Source organism: Triplophysa rosa, linkage group LG4 (assembly GCF_024868665.1).
Source record: "Triplophysa rosa linkage group LG4, Trosa_1v2, whole genome shotgun sequence".
Lineage (NCBI taxonomy): Eukaryota > Metazoa > Chordata > Actinopteri > Cypriniformes > Nemacheilidae > Triplophysa > Triplophysa rosa.
The window spans coordinates 22,924,524-22,942,213 of record NC_079893.1 but is presented as its reverse complement, the minus strand read 5'-3'; the positions used below and the strand labels follow the sequence as shown (position 1 = coordinate 22,942,213).

Genomic DNA, 17,690 nt, shown 5'->3' with positions numbered 1-17,690 from the left:
TCGTCTTCAGCTTTTTCTCGACTTAAAGGAGACGCAACAAAGAGCGATAATCAGCCATCTCAGTTGGCTGTGCTAACAGCGCGTTTTACTATAGCTTTAAGAACCTAAAATGGGCTCTGGGTCTTTAAAATGAATTTTGCACAGTTATTAGAGGAATGACAGACTTAGTTTTCAATTTCAACGACTTTAATTTTTGCATCAGATTTGCAAAAGCGTCCACAGAAACATGTTTGACAGTCGGATCAGGGCCGTTAGCCACCCAACATTTTCCATATTTTGTACATCCCGTTCATTTCAAGCTACATTTTAATTCGTTGAGAATTAGAAAGTCGTTCAAAAGCAAGGCTCAGAGAGACAACAACTTATGCGGTGATGGAGCCGCAACTCTCGAGCAACAAAGAGGAGGTGGATATTGAGACGGCCGTGGAGACATCCGCGGAGCAGAGTACGGCATCCACTCCGTGCAAGGCGGTAAGAGAGCGAGGGGACGGATGCTTGAGTACCGAAGGGACCTGCTCGGCCGAAACAAACGGAGCGGCGACGAGCGTGGCAGTATCTGGACGGGTTTTACGGGACAGGTCGATGCGAGCGCTCCCTGCGTGGCGGCAAAACGATCTAGGAGAGGACCGGGCTGAAGGGACCCGCGATGCAGCAGCCAACCGCCGGAGGAAAGCGATCTATCCGCGGCGCAGGAGGAGCGCAGTAGCCTCTGCGGGTTCATCGGACGCTGACTACGGTCAGCCGGATGAGTACGTGCGACTTCTGACTCCATAAAATACAGTAGTGTCATGGCAAAACAGTAAGGCCTCGCGTTTGAAAATTCCTTTCAGTGTCATTAATAACATTGTATGTCATTACACGTTTATAGTTAACCTTAACCGAAACGTCAGATTGCAGTGTTTACGTTTGCACTCCTAAAGTTGTTTGTGAGCGAGCGGTAAAATCACCTGCCCCTCAACGAGAGCGCGCACTGTCAATACAAATGATAAATAAACCTTATTCTGCTGTCCGTCCTGTGAACAGGTGTGAAGAAAGCAAGGATGGGCTTGTCATTCGAGGTAGTTTTAAAGATGTATTATTTTTATTTTGTTTGTGAGAAAGAGAATGTTATCTGATCGTGCTTCCTGTCACTGTTGAATCGCAGCAGCCCGCGGGAGACGGGCGCAGGTGCGATCAGGAGCGCGCACCTGTCGAGGGCCACCGAGGACTGTGTTCAAAGTTGAACCGGAAACAGACAGTGATTATGGTATGAGTATACGTTTCTAAATAAAACATTTAAATACACGACTTAGAAATAAATGTAATGAATGCGAATTTATTTTTTCTTTCAGCGGAGGCCAACAAGTCGACTGAGAATACAGAAACAAGGTAATAACAGTGAAGAGCATTTGGACATCTGTTTTAATCATTCGTGTTTTATTCTATGCGGAGCCCACTTGGTCACCCGTCGGAGAAAAAAAACAATACCCACAAATCCGTGGCCACAGTTTTCTAATTCGTTCCCTCAGTTTAAAAGAAAGGTACTCACAGATTCTAAAACTGTTCCCTCAGTTTACCAAATCGTGCACAGGACCTTTCAAATCTGTGCTCTTGGTTTTGTAAACTGTGCCCTCAGTTTTTGAAATACGTACCCACAAATTCAGAAACCGTGCACACTCTTTCGCAATCCGTTCCCACAGTTTTGCTAATTATTTTACCTAAACGTTTAAAATAAATGAACATCTTAAATAAGAATTATGTTAATGTTCATTAATTATATGTCAGAAATTTTTTCATTAATTAAAAATTATTAGTTAATTACGGACAATGTCAATCTATGACAGACGATTGACATTGACAATGTCAATGTCAATCTCCGTCAATTAGTTAAAACAATAAAAACATGCACATGCAAAAACAAGTACGCAACAAGCAGATGCATGACTTCTGTATTTCGAGCTTTTCTGTATTTATCATAACATTGATTAGGTTTTATTCTTCAAGTCTTTGTGAACTTACATTACAAATAAACAAATGGACTTTGGAAGATTGTGACGCACAGTTATGTGCCAAACCTTTTTAATAGAAATATAAAAGAAATACACATTTGTTTCTCTTTAGAGCTGCACAATGGCAAAAAACCCATAAAGGTTCATTTTTAATTATTTCCCTGAATATTGTAATTGAACATTAGATTCAACATTAATTATAACTTTCTGTAAAGCAATTAAATGTCATATTTTATATAAACATCCAAAAAACTTGCTCCTGAAATATTTTATGATGTTGCATAGCATCCAAACTAGGTCAGTTTTATTTCAAACACATTTATTAAAACTCATCAGAACTGTAGACGAAATAGGTTGTTACTAAAGCAATAAGCCCCAAGAAGCAGTGGGTTACATGCATTTTATAACAGCTAAGGGCGTTGTGGCACAACGCGAAGCGGAGTGCCTAAAACCCCGTAGCTGTTATAAAATGCACTGTAACCCACTGCTTCGCAGGGCTTATTGATTTTATAAAACGGTTATTCCATATGCTTAGCAAGGTTTCATAAAATAAAGTAAATAAAATGATATTTAGGCTATGTGGTGCGGTCAGCCGTTATATATTGAGGTATTTTATAACGGCTTAGAACTCCGCTCAGCCAATCAGAATCAAGGACCAGAACTGACCGTTTTATAATAAAAATCACAAAATAATGTTATGAAAGGAGTGTTATATTTGCAGCAGACCAATTATTCTGTTGTGTGTGAGAAACGCGGACTGGCGTAAATTTGGATTTTCAATTTTTTAGGGGGGATTTTCGATATTCGTGAATTTAGGGACCGTCTTGTTTCCAACTTCAGCACGGTTTTGTGAACTGAGGGAACAGTTTTAGAATCTGTGAGTACGTTTTTTAAACTGAGGGAATGAATTACAAAACTGTGGACACGGATTTGTGACCAGATGTTTTCCGTAATTTTACAACTGAGTGTGGCATTTGTATGAAAAGATCTCATGAAATCATGTAAACTAAAAACTTTTTGCTATTTAAAAACAGAGACAAGCCATTGTCAAGCTATTTGATGGGGTCTTAAAGAATACTGCTAGTGTTTTGGTGTAACCGGTCCTGTGTTTGTTACTGCCATATTTTAGTGTGGAGAAAAAGGAAGATGAGAGCATAGATGATGATGATCTTATAGAAGAGGAAGAGGCTTCATATGTGGATGACCCAAAAGATCGAAACTACTTCCCTCACACACAGAGGTAAAACAGATTTGTATCTATGCATCACAACCTGTTGGAAGATAGATCAAGATATAATTTTATGTTGCATTCTTGAAGCACATGAAGTTATATAATGATTACAGTTAGCAATCAATAATAAAGTTATTTACATTGGTAAACTGTTGGCTATGTTGTATCTGTACATTTAATGTGTTGTACATTAGACGATGACTGCTCATGACTTAATGCACTTGTTTTTTTTTGTGTAGCAGCGGGGAGGATGTCATCAGCAGTGAAGAAGATGTCCCTTTTAGAGACGACATGAATGATCAGAGTTATGATCCTAAGTATGAGAGATGGATATTATTTTTCTGTAGGTTTTTGAGTGTTTCATCATTTAGCCTTTTTTATGTACATTCTTCTTTCTCCTACGCCCTCTCCATCTCTGTCCTCTAATGTTGTATTTGGCAGGGATCTTCCTAAGCAAAGGCGTAAACCAATTACTAGGCATGAGAGGAAGGACAAGACAGTCATGATTGAGACTGATGATGAAGAAGAGCGTGACACAGAGATCAAAACTGAGGGAGGGGAGAGCACAGATGAGAGGATTGGTGTTGAACTTGCAGGGGAGGTTGCTGAAATGCCCAGGAAGTGAGTTAATGATGATGTTTCATGTTTTAACTGAACATACCATAAGCAAAGTGAATTTTCTCAGAGACATATTCTTACTTAAACCTTCCTTCAGGAGAGGGCGGAGAAGGAAAGATGACAAAACCCCACGTCTTCCAAAGAGAAGGTAACAAAGCTTCCCACATTAAATGTTAAAAATAAACAAACAATGATTTGTTGATGCTGATAATGTTTCTGTCTAACTAGCAATATTCCTAGTTATTAAAAATGCAAAAATGGATGAAAACATGAATGGTTTCAATATGAACTGATGTTTTGTTACTCTCTACAGGAAAAAGCCTCCGGTTCAGTATGTGCGTTGTGAAATGGAGGGATGTGGTACAGTGCTGGCCCACCCGCGCTACTTACAGGTACAAATGCAAGCCTGTTGTTTCCTCACCGTCAGAGACCTGAAATAAATGTTAAACCTTTCTAATGTGTTTCTGTCCTGCAGCATCACATCAAATATCAACATCTGATGAAGAAGAAGTATGTTTGCCCTCACCCTTCATGTGGAAGACTCTTTCGGCTGCAGAAACAACTATTGCGCCATGCCAAGCACCACACAGGTAGGGCAAATGTGTCTAGTTATGCACTTATTTACTTGACGTTATAGCGTGAAGGTTTTTTGTTTGTTTGTTTAACAAACTGCATGCCATATTCTTTATGCTTCTAAGACATGGTATAGCTGTATCATACATCAGTAAATATTTTTGTGTATAATACATGAAGAAGTGTTGTACATAAAATGTGTTTGATTGAGTGCCTTCTGTTAACATACAGATCAGAGAGACTACATCTGCGAGTTCTGTGCTCGCGCCTTCAAGAGCTCTCATAATCTGGCTGTGCATCGAATGATACACACTGGAGAGAAGCCACTGCAGTAAGTTCAATCATATACATAAATCACATTTGTTCTCCAGTAGAGGGGGCTATGTACAATGTCAAGTCTTGTATCCACCCAAAGGGGATTTATTTTGTGGTTGATGATTTGCTAGTTGTACATTATCCGCAAACATATTGACTTTAAATATTGTGTGTGCGTGCGTGTGTGCGTGCGTGCATGTGCGTGTCAGCTGAAAAAATTAAGAGACCATTTCGAAATTTACTATTTATAGGTATGTGTTTAGGTAAAATGGTCATTTGTTTCATTCTGTAAATTACTAACAATATTTCTCCCAAATTTCAAATAAAAAATTGTTTTTATTTGCAGAAAATGAAAACTAGAGAAACAGGTCAAAATAATAGAAAAGATGCTCTTTTTTTTAGACCTACCACACAGAAAATAAGCTCATATTCACTTTTAAGCAATACAACAATAATATTTGTACATATATTCGAGAAAAGTAAAAAAAATGTGATAACCTTTTTATCATGTGTCTCCTCATGCTATCAGTCTTTCACGTTGCTGTTGGATGACTTCATGTCACTCCTCAGGTTTAATTCTGTTAATATTCAACAGATAGTGGACTGGAATGGCCACACAATACATCTAGAATTGCTAATTAAACAACAATTTGCAATGGTCTCCTATTTTTTTAAATATGAAAAATATTGTCTACCTTAGCTTTAAACATTTTAATGATAGGACAAAAATATTTGACCACAGAATGCAATGATTGATAAATCTGAATTGAGTATTGTAGCTCAACTGTTAGAGCATTGTGATAGCAGTGCAAAATGTTGTGGGTTCGATTCCTAGAAGACCCACTGACATACTGAAAAATTGTACTTGAATGCGCACGGCAAGTCTGTTTGGATAAAAGCGTCTGCCAAGTGCATAAATGAGTATTCCAGTGAGCTGTGTTATTAATCATATCTTTATGAAACCATATAACCATAAACAATATGAACTGAGCAAAATAAATGAGTGCCGTTTCTGCACCTCTGAAAACAGTGAAACCAACAGAATTCCAAACACTCCCCATTGTTTCCAGCAGTATTTCTCTGCATTTAATCTTCTTCATGTTACAGGTGTGAGATCTGTGGTTTTACCTGCCGTCAGAAGGCTTCCCTCAATTGGCACATGAAGAAGCACGACGCAGATGCAACGTACCAGTTCTCCTGCAGCATCTGCGGCAAGAAGTTTGAGAAGAAGGACAGTGTGGTGGCTCACAAAGCCAAAAGCCACCCTGAGGTGCTCATCGCAGAAGCATTGGCAGCCAATGCTGGATCCCTCATCACCACACCTGTAGGAGTCACCACACTGCTGGAAGGCTCCACAGGCCCTGCACAGACAGAGCAGGCGGTTTCTGAGGCGCAGGGGAGCTCTGTGGTGCAAGCAGGTCAGGTGGGCCCCGTAACGCACATGGGTCCAGTGATGGTCATGGATCAGGACAACAACCTCCATGCCATGCAGGTACCGGTGACCTTGGCTTTACCGCCAACAGAGGAACAGAACGGCGCTGCCTCGCAGCAGGCCTCGTCCCAAGCTCTTCAGATGCCGCTGCAGTTCGTGGCCGCACCTGTCTCGCAGCAACAGCACCAAATTCAGCAGCTTCAGCCCACCACGACCGTCACCCAGCAGGCTACTTTGGTTCAGCAGCTACCCATGCAGTCCTACAACCCCCAGCCTCAGATCGTCCACATGACCTTCAGAGCTCTTCCTCAACACCAGCTCCCACTGCTTTCGGTCGCTCAGCAGCTCCCTTTTCAGCCCACCCAACCACAACAGACCCAGGTGCTCACCAGACCCTCCAATACTCCTATTATTACCACCCATCACTCGCAAACTCTGTCCGAGACTTCCTCCGACTGCCGGAGCAATTTGGGATTTGCCCCTAATCCTCCTCCTGCTTCTCTTCAGTCGTCCACTGGCCCTTTGGAGACAAGACAAATCATTTGGGCAGGAGACGGGGTTAATTCTAATAGAAATGGGGCTGAGTGTTGGGAGGCTGGTGGGGATGGGGAGGAGCAAAATATGGCAGAGCGTTCAGACGGGCAGATACAGCGTGTACTGATATAATGAATGGAACTTGGAGAAAAATGAGATGACTTGTCTGTCACACTCCAGAACGATACACGGCCTGAAGTTAAATATATAGTCATAAATATATTGTATGTAACCACGTTAACTTTGGTAGGTTTGTAGAAATGTATGTATCAGAGAGGATGTGTTGAGTTGTTGTCATTGTTCATTTTGTATATAAACAGTAATAGTTCCCCCTCAAGACACATCTGTTTTGTGTGTGTGTGTGGCATTTTGTGTTTAGGGGTTTCCACAGACCCCGAGCTGTTCACTCACATCCACCAGATTGATGTCTTTTAGCATTGTGCAGCATCTCCACTGTAATGAATTGAAATGTAACACCACAAGATAAGGCTTTTTAAGACACAGTGTCAAGTTAAGAATGATTAAAATTTCACATTTAATGTCAGTTTAACATTAAACTAGTTGGATTATTCTGGAGGCAGGATGGCATCTCGATGGAGTATTAGTGCTCCTATAAATGTGTTTTGTGTTCAATTACAATGCATTCTGTTTACTATTTTAATGCAAGAACATGTTCTGCATGCACAAATTCATCCCTCCCTGTTTTGTTTTGGTGTCTGTTTTGTGCCATTGTTTGGTTTCAATGGCTACATTAGAAATAACCAATGAGCAATAAGCTGTAATGACTCAAGTGATAAACTGTAGGTAAGCTCAACAATGTTAGGTCTTAAAGTCTGTAATCCTCTTCCTAATTGCAAAAGCATTGTCCTTGTGATATCTATCTCTTGCCACATATTTAAATCATAAAGCAACAAACATGTATTCACATTTAGATTTATTGTCCCAAACTGTACAATTATTTCTATTAAGATGAACTTATATAAAAGAAGTTGAAAATGGTTTCAGACCTTGATCAATGCAGTTGTTCCTTGTATCTATTAAGATTTTTCACAAAGTTAAGTTACTGAGATACAGTCATTTACAATATTATTTCCAAAGAATCGCACAGTTGCTGGCATTAACCACACCTCACTTTGTATGTCAAACAGTATCTTCTGTAGAAATTGCTTCATTTCTGTTTATTACAAATCATTCTGGTAAAGTATTTTTGAGTGTTGTCTTTTTTAGGGATGCGAGAGCCTGGCGTACAGCTTGAGGGCTCGTTTCGGTGGAATGAGAGAATCATTGACCCCCACTCTCCTCTTTTTTCGTTGTTCACTGTTTTTATCGTCACCTGTCTCCTTGTCAACATCACAAGAAGCCAGTGAGTCATCTTGTGTCCCAGCAACACCGGCAGTGGCATTGTCTTTTGGTTCAGTGTCAGAGGTCACCACCCGGTTACTCTGCAAATCACTGTCATGTGCAAACTTGCAGCTGCTTCCAAAGCGGCAACGGCCATTCTTTCTGTATGCCACACATATCCGTTTACCACCGATCTGGGTGGGGTGAGCTTGTAGAGTAAGAGGTACGTGTTTCTGCAGGACATTCAGCCTCTCATCTGCCATGTCTTTGAATGGGTTAGCAAACACACTGCTGCCTATGTGATCTCCACCTGAGCCAGAGCCTCCCAGAGGCGGAGGCGGGAGCTTGTGAGTGTGAGGGCGGACGGAAGGGGTCAGCAAGGGTTCAGGAGAGGAGTGGGCAATCTCCTCGCCTTCATCCTCATTCTCTGGACCAGATTCAGACTCACTGGAAGGTGATTCGGACTCCAATAGGAAATTACGGCTTTTCTTTTCCTCCACAGCATCATCTGCCTTTTTGAAGGACCTGAGCAGATATATTTCAAGACTTGTGTTTATAATGTGTCCATTCATTTATATTAAATTATAACTGTGAAAAGAAGCTATTCACAGATTTTTGTCTTAATATTTAATTCAAATGTATTTCTGTTGTTCTTTTTACTATTTGCCTTGTTGCAAAGCAACAAAAAAAAAATTTAGCAGTAGTGACATAAGAAAACAAACAGTTAAAAGTTAAGTAAAAAAAAACAGGAACATTGTGGAATACATGGTATTAAAATACATGTAATAAATGTAACGTTAATGTTATAAACTGCGAATTCATGTATTATTAACTTACTCCTTCCGACTCTCCTCTCCCCTTTCCTCGTCTTCTGACTCAGACGAGACAACGTATCCTACAAGCGAGTTCATAACCACTGAAATACACGACAAAAGGAATTAACGCTAAAAACAAAAAATGTCAATAAGACCAGTATCTGTCTGTCTATCCGGAAGTAAGTGTTTCTTCTGGTTCTATTAACTGAATCGAGCACATGCGTGATGTTGCCCTCGCGTGGCGCGGAATGGTACCGTGAGGATAAAAAGCTTTTATAATAGCGCTTACGAAGATTAACCATTTGTTTTTCTACAAGTAAATATGGTTAAAGCATGAATCCAAAGTAGAGAACAAACACAGTTTGTATAATGACATATTCTGCATCCTAATGTAAAATACAAATGCAGAATTGCAAGAAAAAAATACTTTTTCATAGCATTTAGTGTGCTATTTTGATGTTCAATACTATCCACTACAGAATTGTGTATTATTGTAAATAAGTCATGCACGATGCCAAGCAGAGTGAGAATCAAGAACTGGAACTGGCTGTTTTATAAAACTAATTAAAACAGATAATCGATGTTTTATTATTTATTTGTATTTGTCCACAGAGGACCAAGTAGGCTGGCTTTATCATCTCTGCGGTCAGGACTGGTGTGCAGTGCATCCTATAATATCCACAGCTGGTAGAGCTGATAAAAGTGCAAACTTTTTGGGACTGTCATTCTTCTCCTTCCATTGAAACATCAATACGAAAGTATTTTCGAAAAGAAGTCATCTTTGTGTGTACTTGCGTGCACTTTTCTGCTTTTATCCCTATTCTTTATATTGTCATTTAGTTAAGTATTACTAGCGTTAACAGCGAGTCTGAAGGGTGAACTCTATGGCGTCAGATTTATATCACCACAAAACGTTGCAAAGCGTTTTTTAACGGAAACGGTGGTGCGGTTGAACACCCTGTTGTGGTGACGCAAGAGTTGAACTATGGCAGCTGAGAAGGCCATTCTTTGTGTTCTTTTTGAAGAATTTTCGGAGCCTGATGAAATCGTTACAAATATGTGTTGACTACTGCCAAATACATGTCTTCTAATATCTTCAATTGACACAATTTTAAACGACTTTACTTATTGTGCAAGCTGTCTCTTTAAAACCGCGTGGGTTATACCTGTATACATGTTGCTGCTGATTGGGCTGAAATTCTTGACACACCCACAAAACAAAAGAAAATGTGGGTACGTTCAAGCTCAAACCGGTGCACAATGTTTTGCTACGATTTCCGGGTTGAATGTAAAGGTTTCCTGGAAACGGTGTGCAACAGGGTTTGAGATACGTTTTCTCTTGTTTCGTTGGGTGTGTCCATAGCAAAACGTTGCACCGGTTTGAGCTTGAACGTGCCCCAGGACTTGAATTAAAAAAATCTAACGAATTTATTACCTCGAATTTTACTGTCCTTAATTTTAATTACTTGAAAATCTTTTTGTATGAATTCCCCATCCTAAAAATTTGGATTGTGAAATTCAAGTTTTAATTATTTTAGTTCACGTTTTAAGGTCGTAAAATTCAGGTCTCAATATGCATTCTTGCCTGTACTTGTTCTTGTGGACTTGTGAAACGCCATCAGTAGCAGCACAAGTATGTTCAAATTCAAAGTTCACACCCCTACCAATCAGCATACTATCCGTCCTTATAGTATTCGAAAGTAGAATTAGTATGTCCCAAATTGTAGTATGTTGAAAATAGTATTCCAAAGAAACCCGGATGATCTACTACTTCCGGTAGAAATTCCAAGTGAAGAATGATAAATTATATAACTGATGCATCACTATATTAACAAATGTGAGTATGTAGTAAACCTTACATACGAAATAATTAATAAATAAATACCTTTACGGAAAGAAGCAGGGTTCGAATTGAGGGGGGCTGAGGCGGTCCCAGACCCCTCATAAGCCTTAAGGGACCTCTCATAAGGTCCAATATAATGAACTTGGGGGTCCCTGGTTTTTCATTAAAACTAGACAACTAAGAACACAAAATAATTTTTTTGTCAAATTATCATGCTAAAACAAAACACTTTTGTCCATTATTTGTACACATTTCATAAAACTAAATGTCATTTTTATCTGAAAAATCCATGCATGCTCAAGTGCGCCACACAGTGTTCAATGAAGACATGTACAGAGATGTCGCACCAAGACACTGGCTGCGTGCGGATCCTCTCATATTGAAAGCGTTTATCTTAAAACTTTACAGTTAGGCTAGTATAATTTTGATATGCAAGTCTTTCTTTATGTCCAATGTTATCTCACATTGTCAAAACAGATGTGACACTGAGCCACTACAGGGACATACAGGTGGTGGAAAAATAGGAAAGGGAGTGAAAATATTTTGCTCTCCCCAAAAGTGCGTTCCTTTGCAAAACTTTTGCGTTTCCCCAAGAATATTTTTCTTTCCCTCAGAAAACTTTCGCATTCCCCGGAGATTATTTTGCTCTCCCTTCTGCAAACATGAGTTCTGACTTTGACCAGAAGGCTTCTGCTTTTGCCCAAAGGAATGACATTCGTTTTTCTTATCCTGCATCTTCATATGGATTATTTTCATATACTTAATCTACATTATCAGGAGATGAATCACGTTTAAAACGCTCATACGCTTCTGCATGAGGTGACGCGTCCTCTCCCTCACTGGCTCCAATGATTTTTATTAATATTCCAAAAAAAAGGGAACAGCACCGCATTACAATAATATAAAGAACAAGTATGAAAGGACAAGAAAAAAATAAGGAAAATAAGAGGACATGAAAATCTCAATTAGTAAGAAAATGTTATCATACATTTTGAAAAACGTGTTATTCTTATTGTTATAAATAAGTTTAAGAGATTTTACAATGAGTAAAATCAATGAGTGAAATCTCAGCAAGAAAGACATCAAACCTAGGCAAAATTTTATTAAATACATCTAGTCTGTCGGAGCCAATAACCTAGTGGGCAGTGCTCCGACATGTGGCGCGGTTGCGCATCGGGCGACCCAAGTTCGATTCCCGTCTCGTGGTCCTTTCCTGAACCCTCCCACTTCGCTTCCTGTCCTCTCTAACAATAGCTGTACAATTAAAGTCAACAACTAATCTTAAAAAAAAATCTAGGCTACAATGTAAAATAAAAAAATTACAGCAAGATCGATAGCATGGTCACTGCAAAAAAATATGTCTTTTAATCTCTCCCTCATGTGGATCTCTTTTAATAGATTATCAACATGTTAAAGACATTTATGCGTGTAATGTGGTCAAATTACTAAAATGATCCAAACTATCATGTGATTGATGCTTGTACTGGCAGCTCCATCTGTTTTTTTTTTGAAGACAGGTTAGGGGACCCCCAAGAGCCTTGACACAATTCGAACACTGGAAAGAAGAGCTATATTTTGATGTGTGTGACATATTGGCCACAATGTTGTCTAGGCAACAACGGCCACTTCCGCTTCCTGTTAGTACGTCCCAGTGTGTGCAATCTCTTTTGCCATGCACTCAAAAGTACCTACTATTCCAACACAAAAACAGTACCTACTATTAGGGCTCGTATAAGAAGGCGAATTGGAATGCAGGGCTAGAGAAGAACGGACAAAATCCCCGGATGTGTCCTTGATCCGCAACTTTTATCGAGGATGTATTGTGAGGTGACTTGTGTGAACTTGACGCTATATTTCCCGACATGCATTGCACAGCAACAGCAGTGGAGCAGTAAAACAGATAAATGCTTATAATATTACGGTTATTTTGTCACAGAATGTAGTTTTAAGAGTTGTTTAGGCAAGAATGTATGTGTTTAAAGTTAAAATCTGCAGTTGGCGATCGTGTCTATTTTAAAATGTCCTGGGAGGATTTCAGAGATGTGAGCTCCAGGAAATCACCAAGTCTGATGTTTTTGTAGCGGTTAAACTTGAGATATAATACATTTTGGCTATATCTAACAGGCAATCTGTGGTCTTATAAAACTTTCATTTGTTTCTGAGCGAATCGATTTAACGTTTTAATTTGCTGATGGCAAATTTAAGTTTCACTTTCTATTTTTTATTTAATGTTGTACCGGAGCGCTGCCTACTGGAGTAATGCTTGTTATATTTTCTATTGTACAAACTTCTTACACTTTATTTATAAAGCATTGTGTTTTGCATCATATTTCCAGATCAGATGGCCAGTCCGCTCCTGGTGTCCAGAAACACCTAATTCCTTTGCAAGTCGTAGGGAAGTCGTAAGGATCACCGTCGACTCCAGCTGCTTGTAATTTTAGCAAATAATTGCGTTTTATTTCCGGTTTCTTTGTTTCTCCTATTCTCCTCAGCCTTTTTGCTGGGTGTTTTGCCACCCAGGGGAGCGTGTCCCAGGGCGTGTCCCAAAATGTTCACGTGGGAAAGTGACGTCAATGCATACCCTCTATAACTGAGTGTAACATCCGGGAATGCAAGGAAGAGCAATCGATCGTCAACAAAGAGTATAGAACCCAGGAGGCAAAAATCTAGGTGCGTCCCAAATCGCGCACTTATGCACTCTACGCCATTGCAGACACATTGTAGTATAAAAAGTGTGAGTAGTGCATTCACATTGAAAATTCTCAAAAAAGAAGTGCACTTCTTGAAAATATGAAGTGCGGAACTTCATATTTGAATGAAGTGCGTGGACACTTCACGCACTCAACGGTCACAGTTAGGCGGGGCTATCAGACGCTGCTATTTCCAAATGAAATTCTCAAGTCGAATATGGTTTCCTGAGTTTCCGACCTGAAAACGTGAAATTTGAATAATTAAAACCTGAATTTCACAACTCGAATTTTTAGGACGGTGAATTCATAAAAAAAGATGTTCAAGTAATTAAAATTAAGGACAATAAAATTCGAGGTAATAAATTCGCTAGCTTTTTTAAATTCAAGTCCTGGTGATATAAATCTGACGCCATAGAACTCCGGTCCAATGAAATTCCGTCAGACGTTCCCAGCTCCTTAAACCCTCCCCAAAAGCGTGTTCTCGTTAGGGGTGGAGTAACCGAGAAATTCAGAACGAACATTTTATAACGGGGTGAACGTGAGTTGTAGAAGGGATATTTAAAGTTTATCCTAGAGCGAGCGACAATAAAATAGCTGCACCGTTTATGGAGAGTGATGAAAAACATCCGAGGATTGCCGTCGCTTTATTGGAGTCGTATTACAATACTTCGTAGAGGCGTATATGCTGGTTCATTCCGGTTATCTAGTCGGGTGTTATTTTTCAAACATCAGATCATTTTGGAAAATAAATGGCTGGCAGGGCTTCACGCGGTCGCCATGGGTTGCGAGGGCAAGCAGGGAGATCTGCAGCTTTGGCTCGGCTTCTTCATGAGGAATGCAACCAGCTTCTAGAGTTATACGTAAGCCTAATTATGCACGAACAAACATGAGTTTGTTTTACAAAATAATTTCGATATAGATTTAGGTGTTGACTCGGTCTGCTACGCGAACACAATGTCTGACATTATCCTTCATAAGGCATTAGATTAGGAATGTCTGGAGGAAGTGTGTGTGCGGCTGAATGTCACAGAAGTGAAGTCACTGGAAGAATAGCCAACACTAGGGGGGTTATCCAAACTTGTTGGTACGCGCAGCCGAATGGAAAATGTTTCTAGACTACAGCGCGTTTGTTCCAGTAATAAGACATCTGGTTATCTGCCAAATCGTTCTGGACCGCAATCTCTCGTGTGTTCACTGAATACTTGAAGCGCGCACTTCTGTGTTTCGGTTTATCTTGGAAAAGAAACGTGGGAGCGGTTTGGAATGCAGGGGAGTATTTTCATTTGTAAAATTGGTGCGACATTTGATTCCTGTTCAGCCTACGTCAGCCATTATAAAGTAATTCTGATAGGCTTGCTACTCTTCTGATCTTTTTTGTAGGTATACAGTATGCAACAAATTAAGGAGTCTAGATCACATTAGAAGATTCATTTATTATGTTGTCTGTGCGAACATGTGTACTCGGTCATATCTGCGATGTCGTTTGTTTCACCTTTGAGGTTTAAGGCAGTGGCGTCAAACTTTATGACTCCCGAATAAGATTAACCTTTATGAGGGATCCCCTTTATAAAATACATATCCATAATGTAAAGAAAATCATTTAAACTTTGTTAGATAAATAGTAATTGTGATATTATAAGTACACTTTTACAATTTTTGCTTTGTCTTTTTCGCTGAAATTTTCTTTTCCTTGCTACCTTCTGGAGGCACCCTGGGGAATGTTTGCTTTTACATAATGTTAGTTTGTATATCACATATAAAGTAAACTATGTATTATCAAACATTTTCTTCGTCTATTCAAACTTTACTGTTCTTAACTAAATAAAGGTTAATCCTTGTGGCACTTACAGGAGTGCTGTAACATTACAGGGTTTTTTTAGATGCTTTGATCAGCAAACCCACATTAATTAGTGACTTATCTTAAACCTGGGCTTAATGATGATCACATGTACTATTTCTAGACCCTCTGTCAATACTGTAGCTCGCATATAAAATACAGTCAAATATCATATTTATAATAATAATAATGTTATTATACGTATATATCAGTTAGTGATATTAAATACATATAAAGGTGATCGTTTTAAATAAACATAAAGTTGATCGTAAATTGCATGATGGCTACATTCACCATGCTGAGTCTTCTTCCCTTTCTCTCCTTTTAATTGACTTATTTTGCAGAGAAAACGTGAATCACTGCCGTCCTCACCAGTTGCCGGGGATTATTTAGTATCCGTTCCGCCCCTGGTCCCTCAGATGTCAGATGCAGAGAAAATATCTATCCTGCACGCTGCTCTGAAGGAGTGTCTGCGGCTTCTGGAAGATGTCATCAACCGCGAGGACGCAGAGTTTTCCGAGGAAGAGGGCGATTATACGAGACAGAGGACAACTGTGAAGGATCGTCTGGGCCACCTGTTGGTGAGCACAGAGAGACTACTAGTGGATGGCCAGAGATTTGAAGCTGCAGTCAAAGAGGTGCTTTTCATTTACCTGTTTTAAACGTATAGGCTAACCTTTTATTTAGCAAACAATAGAATTAAAAGTAAACAGTTGTCTTTAGGTCATTTTTGTGGCATTTCATTGTAGTAAAAAAAGTGTTTATAAAACTATATTTAGAAACATATTTAGATACAAATTTATTAATGTTCACTGAATTTTGAGACAGGGTTGAAAATTTCTCATTGAATTTAACAAAGAAAATAAAATAAAACCGTTGTGATGTGCCGAGAAAACAAATCTTTGAAATGTGAATTTGACAGAGATTTTGTCTGTGTGAAAGGAGCTGGATGGCAGTGGGAGATTTGGTATGAAGATGTGGATTTTGAGAGTGCTGCAGGATCTTGTGCACTGGACTGGCCAAACATCAAACACCCTCAACCAGCTGCCAGTGGAGATGGAGAAAGCATCAAAGGCAATCTCCCGAAGGACAAGCAGAGGGTCTAGGAAAACAAGGAATTGAGACTGGATGTGGGACCAAAAAGGAATGCAAGGGTGGAGCAGAAGAGCATATGATAAGAATGAGGAAGAATTTCATTACAGCATAGTGAATGTAGAAAGTGAGGAGGCCTGGGGATTACAGATATTACAATTCAGCATTCCAGAAATGCAGAGGTTGATGTTATTTTATAAAAATGATTGTAATTTACATCTTTAGTATTAGTGTTTTTTGATTATTTAAATATGAATAATTAATTAGTCATTGATGTTCAATAGTAACAGATGTTAATATATTCAGAAATAAATTAACACTTGGTTTCATTACATGTTATGATTATTGACTGTAAAAGCCAAGACCAATTGTGTAAAATTAACAATAACAATGTACAGTATGTCCTCATTTACACATAGGCCTTGTGTTTGGCCTGGAAAGGAAAATATATCTAGAGCCTGTCTGGGTAAACGAATTTGTGGCCTGCTTAAACTAAACAAATCTAAATCATTGATATCACAAATGTTTGTAAATCAATGTTACTGTATACATTTATTGTTAGAAGTTGATTTCTTGCATCCTGAAAATTACCTACTGTACACACGTGACAAGCATCCAGCTGTGTTGGCTGCCTTTAACAGGCTACTTCTTTACCTCTATCATAAAAGTCTTTTCATTCTTTTAGATGTACCATGTACCATCTGTTTGAGATTGTTAGGATTATTTTCCTCATTCTCTGCACATTAATGAAAGACTCATGCCCTCTACTGGCTACATAAAATACTGTTTTTATTCCAGGTCAAGATGTCAGATGTGACTTACAGGATGGTCTAAATTCTCAGACACACACCTTTTCACATTAACTGTAATTGTCATGCATGTACACTGCATTTATTATGTGCTATATCTACTCAAAATCTGTATCCTAGTGAGCATGGGCCGGCCGTTGACTTACGTCATGTACTGTATGGAGATGATGATGATTATAGAGGCAGAGCTCTGATGGAGGACAGAAAAAAACGGTTACTGTATGAAGAGTATTAAAACTGTAAAAAACAGAGAAATTGGCATTTAATAATTTATTATTAATGTATGAATTTTCAGACATGCACTGCAATAAATGGCAATACCCAAGCTATCATTCAAACAGGTTGCTGTTACTGTAATAATTTACTGCGTGCGTGCATGAGTGCGTGCGTGTGTGTGTGTGCGTGCGTGCGTACGTGCGTGTGTAGCTATGGGAAAAAAGCAGGATGTGTGTTTGGAAGAGTGGGGGTGGAGTGTATGTTTGTGATCTGTGATCTGTTTGCGTGTGTATTTATTTATTTGTGTGTGTGTGTGTGTGTGTGTGTGTGTGTGTGTGTGTGTGTGTGTGTGTGTG

General features: G+C 39.2%; 3 protein-coding genes across 4 annotated transcripts; 2 read left to right on the top strand and 1 right to left on the bottom strand.

Moving 5' to 3' along the window:
• Nucleotides 1–68: 68 nt before the first annotated feature.
• On the top strand, nucleotides 69–8,529 carry zfp91 (ZFP91 zinc finger protein, atypical E3 ubiquitin ligase). 2 transcript variants are annotated; one of them, XM_057330680.1, is made up of 12 exons: nucleotides 69–749; nucleotides 1,024–1,058; nucleotides 1,145–1,246; nucleotides 1,332–1,368; nucleotides 3,118–3,228; nucleotides 3,462–3,536; nucleotides 3,661–3,840; nucleotides 3,935–3,985; nucleotides 4,151–4,229; nucleotides 4,313–4,427; nucleotides 4,642–4,741; nucleotides 5,833–8,529. In XM_057330680.1, exons 1-12 carry the CDS (start codon nucleotides 373–375, stop codon nucleotides 6,821–6,823), a joined length of 2,253 nt encoding a protein of 750 aa, XP_057186663.1. In that variant the 5' UTR covers nucleotides 69–372; the 3' UTR covers nucleotides 6,824–8,529. The 2 variants fall into 2 exon arrangements, with proteins under 2 accessions (XP_057186663.1, XP_057186662.1); XM_057330679.1 differs by having other exon boundaries at nucleotides 71–749; nucleotides 3,459–3,536; nucleotides 5,833–8,528.
• si:ch211-113e8.11 (uncharacterized) lies at nucleotides 7,915–9,031 on the bottom strand. The gene is made up of 2 exons (XM_057330691.1): nucleotides 8,870–9,031; nucleotides 7,915–8,557 (listed from the first exon to the last, which is right to left on the bottom strand). Exons 1-2 carry the CDS (start codon nucleotides 8,941–8,943, stop codon nucleotides 7,915–7,917), a joined length of 717 nt encoding a protein of 238 aa, XP_057186674.1. The 5' UTR covers nucleotides 8,944–9,031.
• A 4,842-nt stretch (nucleotides 9,032–13,873) lies between these two features.
• On the top strand, nucleotides 13,874–17,451 carry cntf (ciliary neurotrophic factor). The gene is made up of 3 exons (XM_057331689.1): nucleotides 13,874–14,240; nucleotides 15,562–15,855; nucleotides 16,160–17,451. The coding sequence occupies exons 1-3, from the start codon at nucleotides 14,130–14,132 to the stop codon at nucleotides 16,337–16,339; spliced, it is 585 nt and encodes a 194-aa protein (XP_057187672.1). The 5' UTR covers nucleotides 13,874–14,129; the 3' UTR covers nucleotides 16,340–17,451.
• The last annotated feature ends 239 nt before the right edge of the window (nucleotides 17,452–17,690 follow it).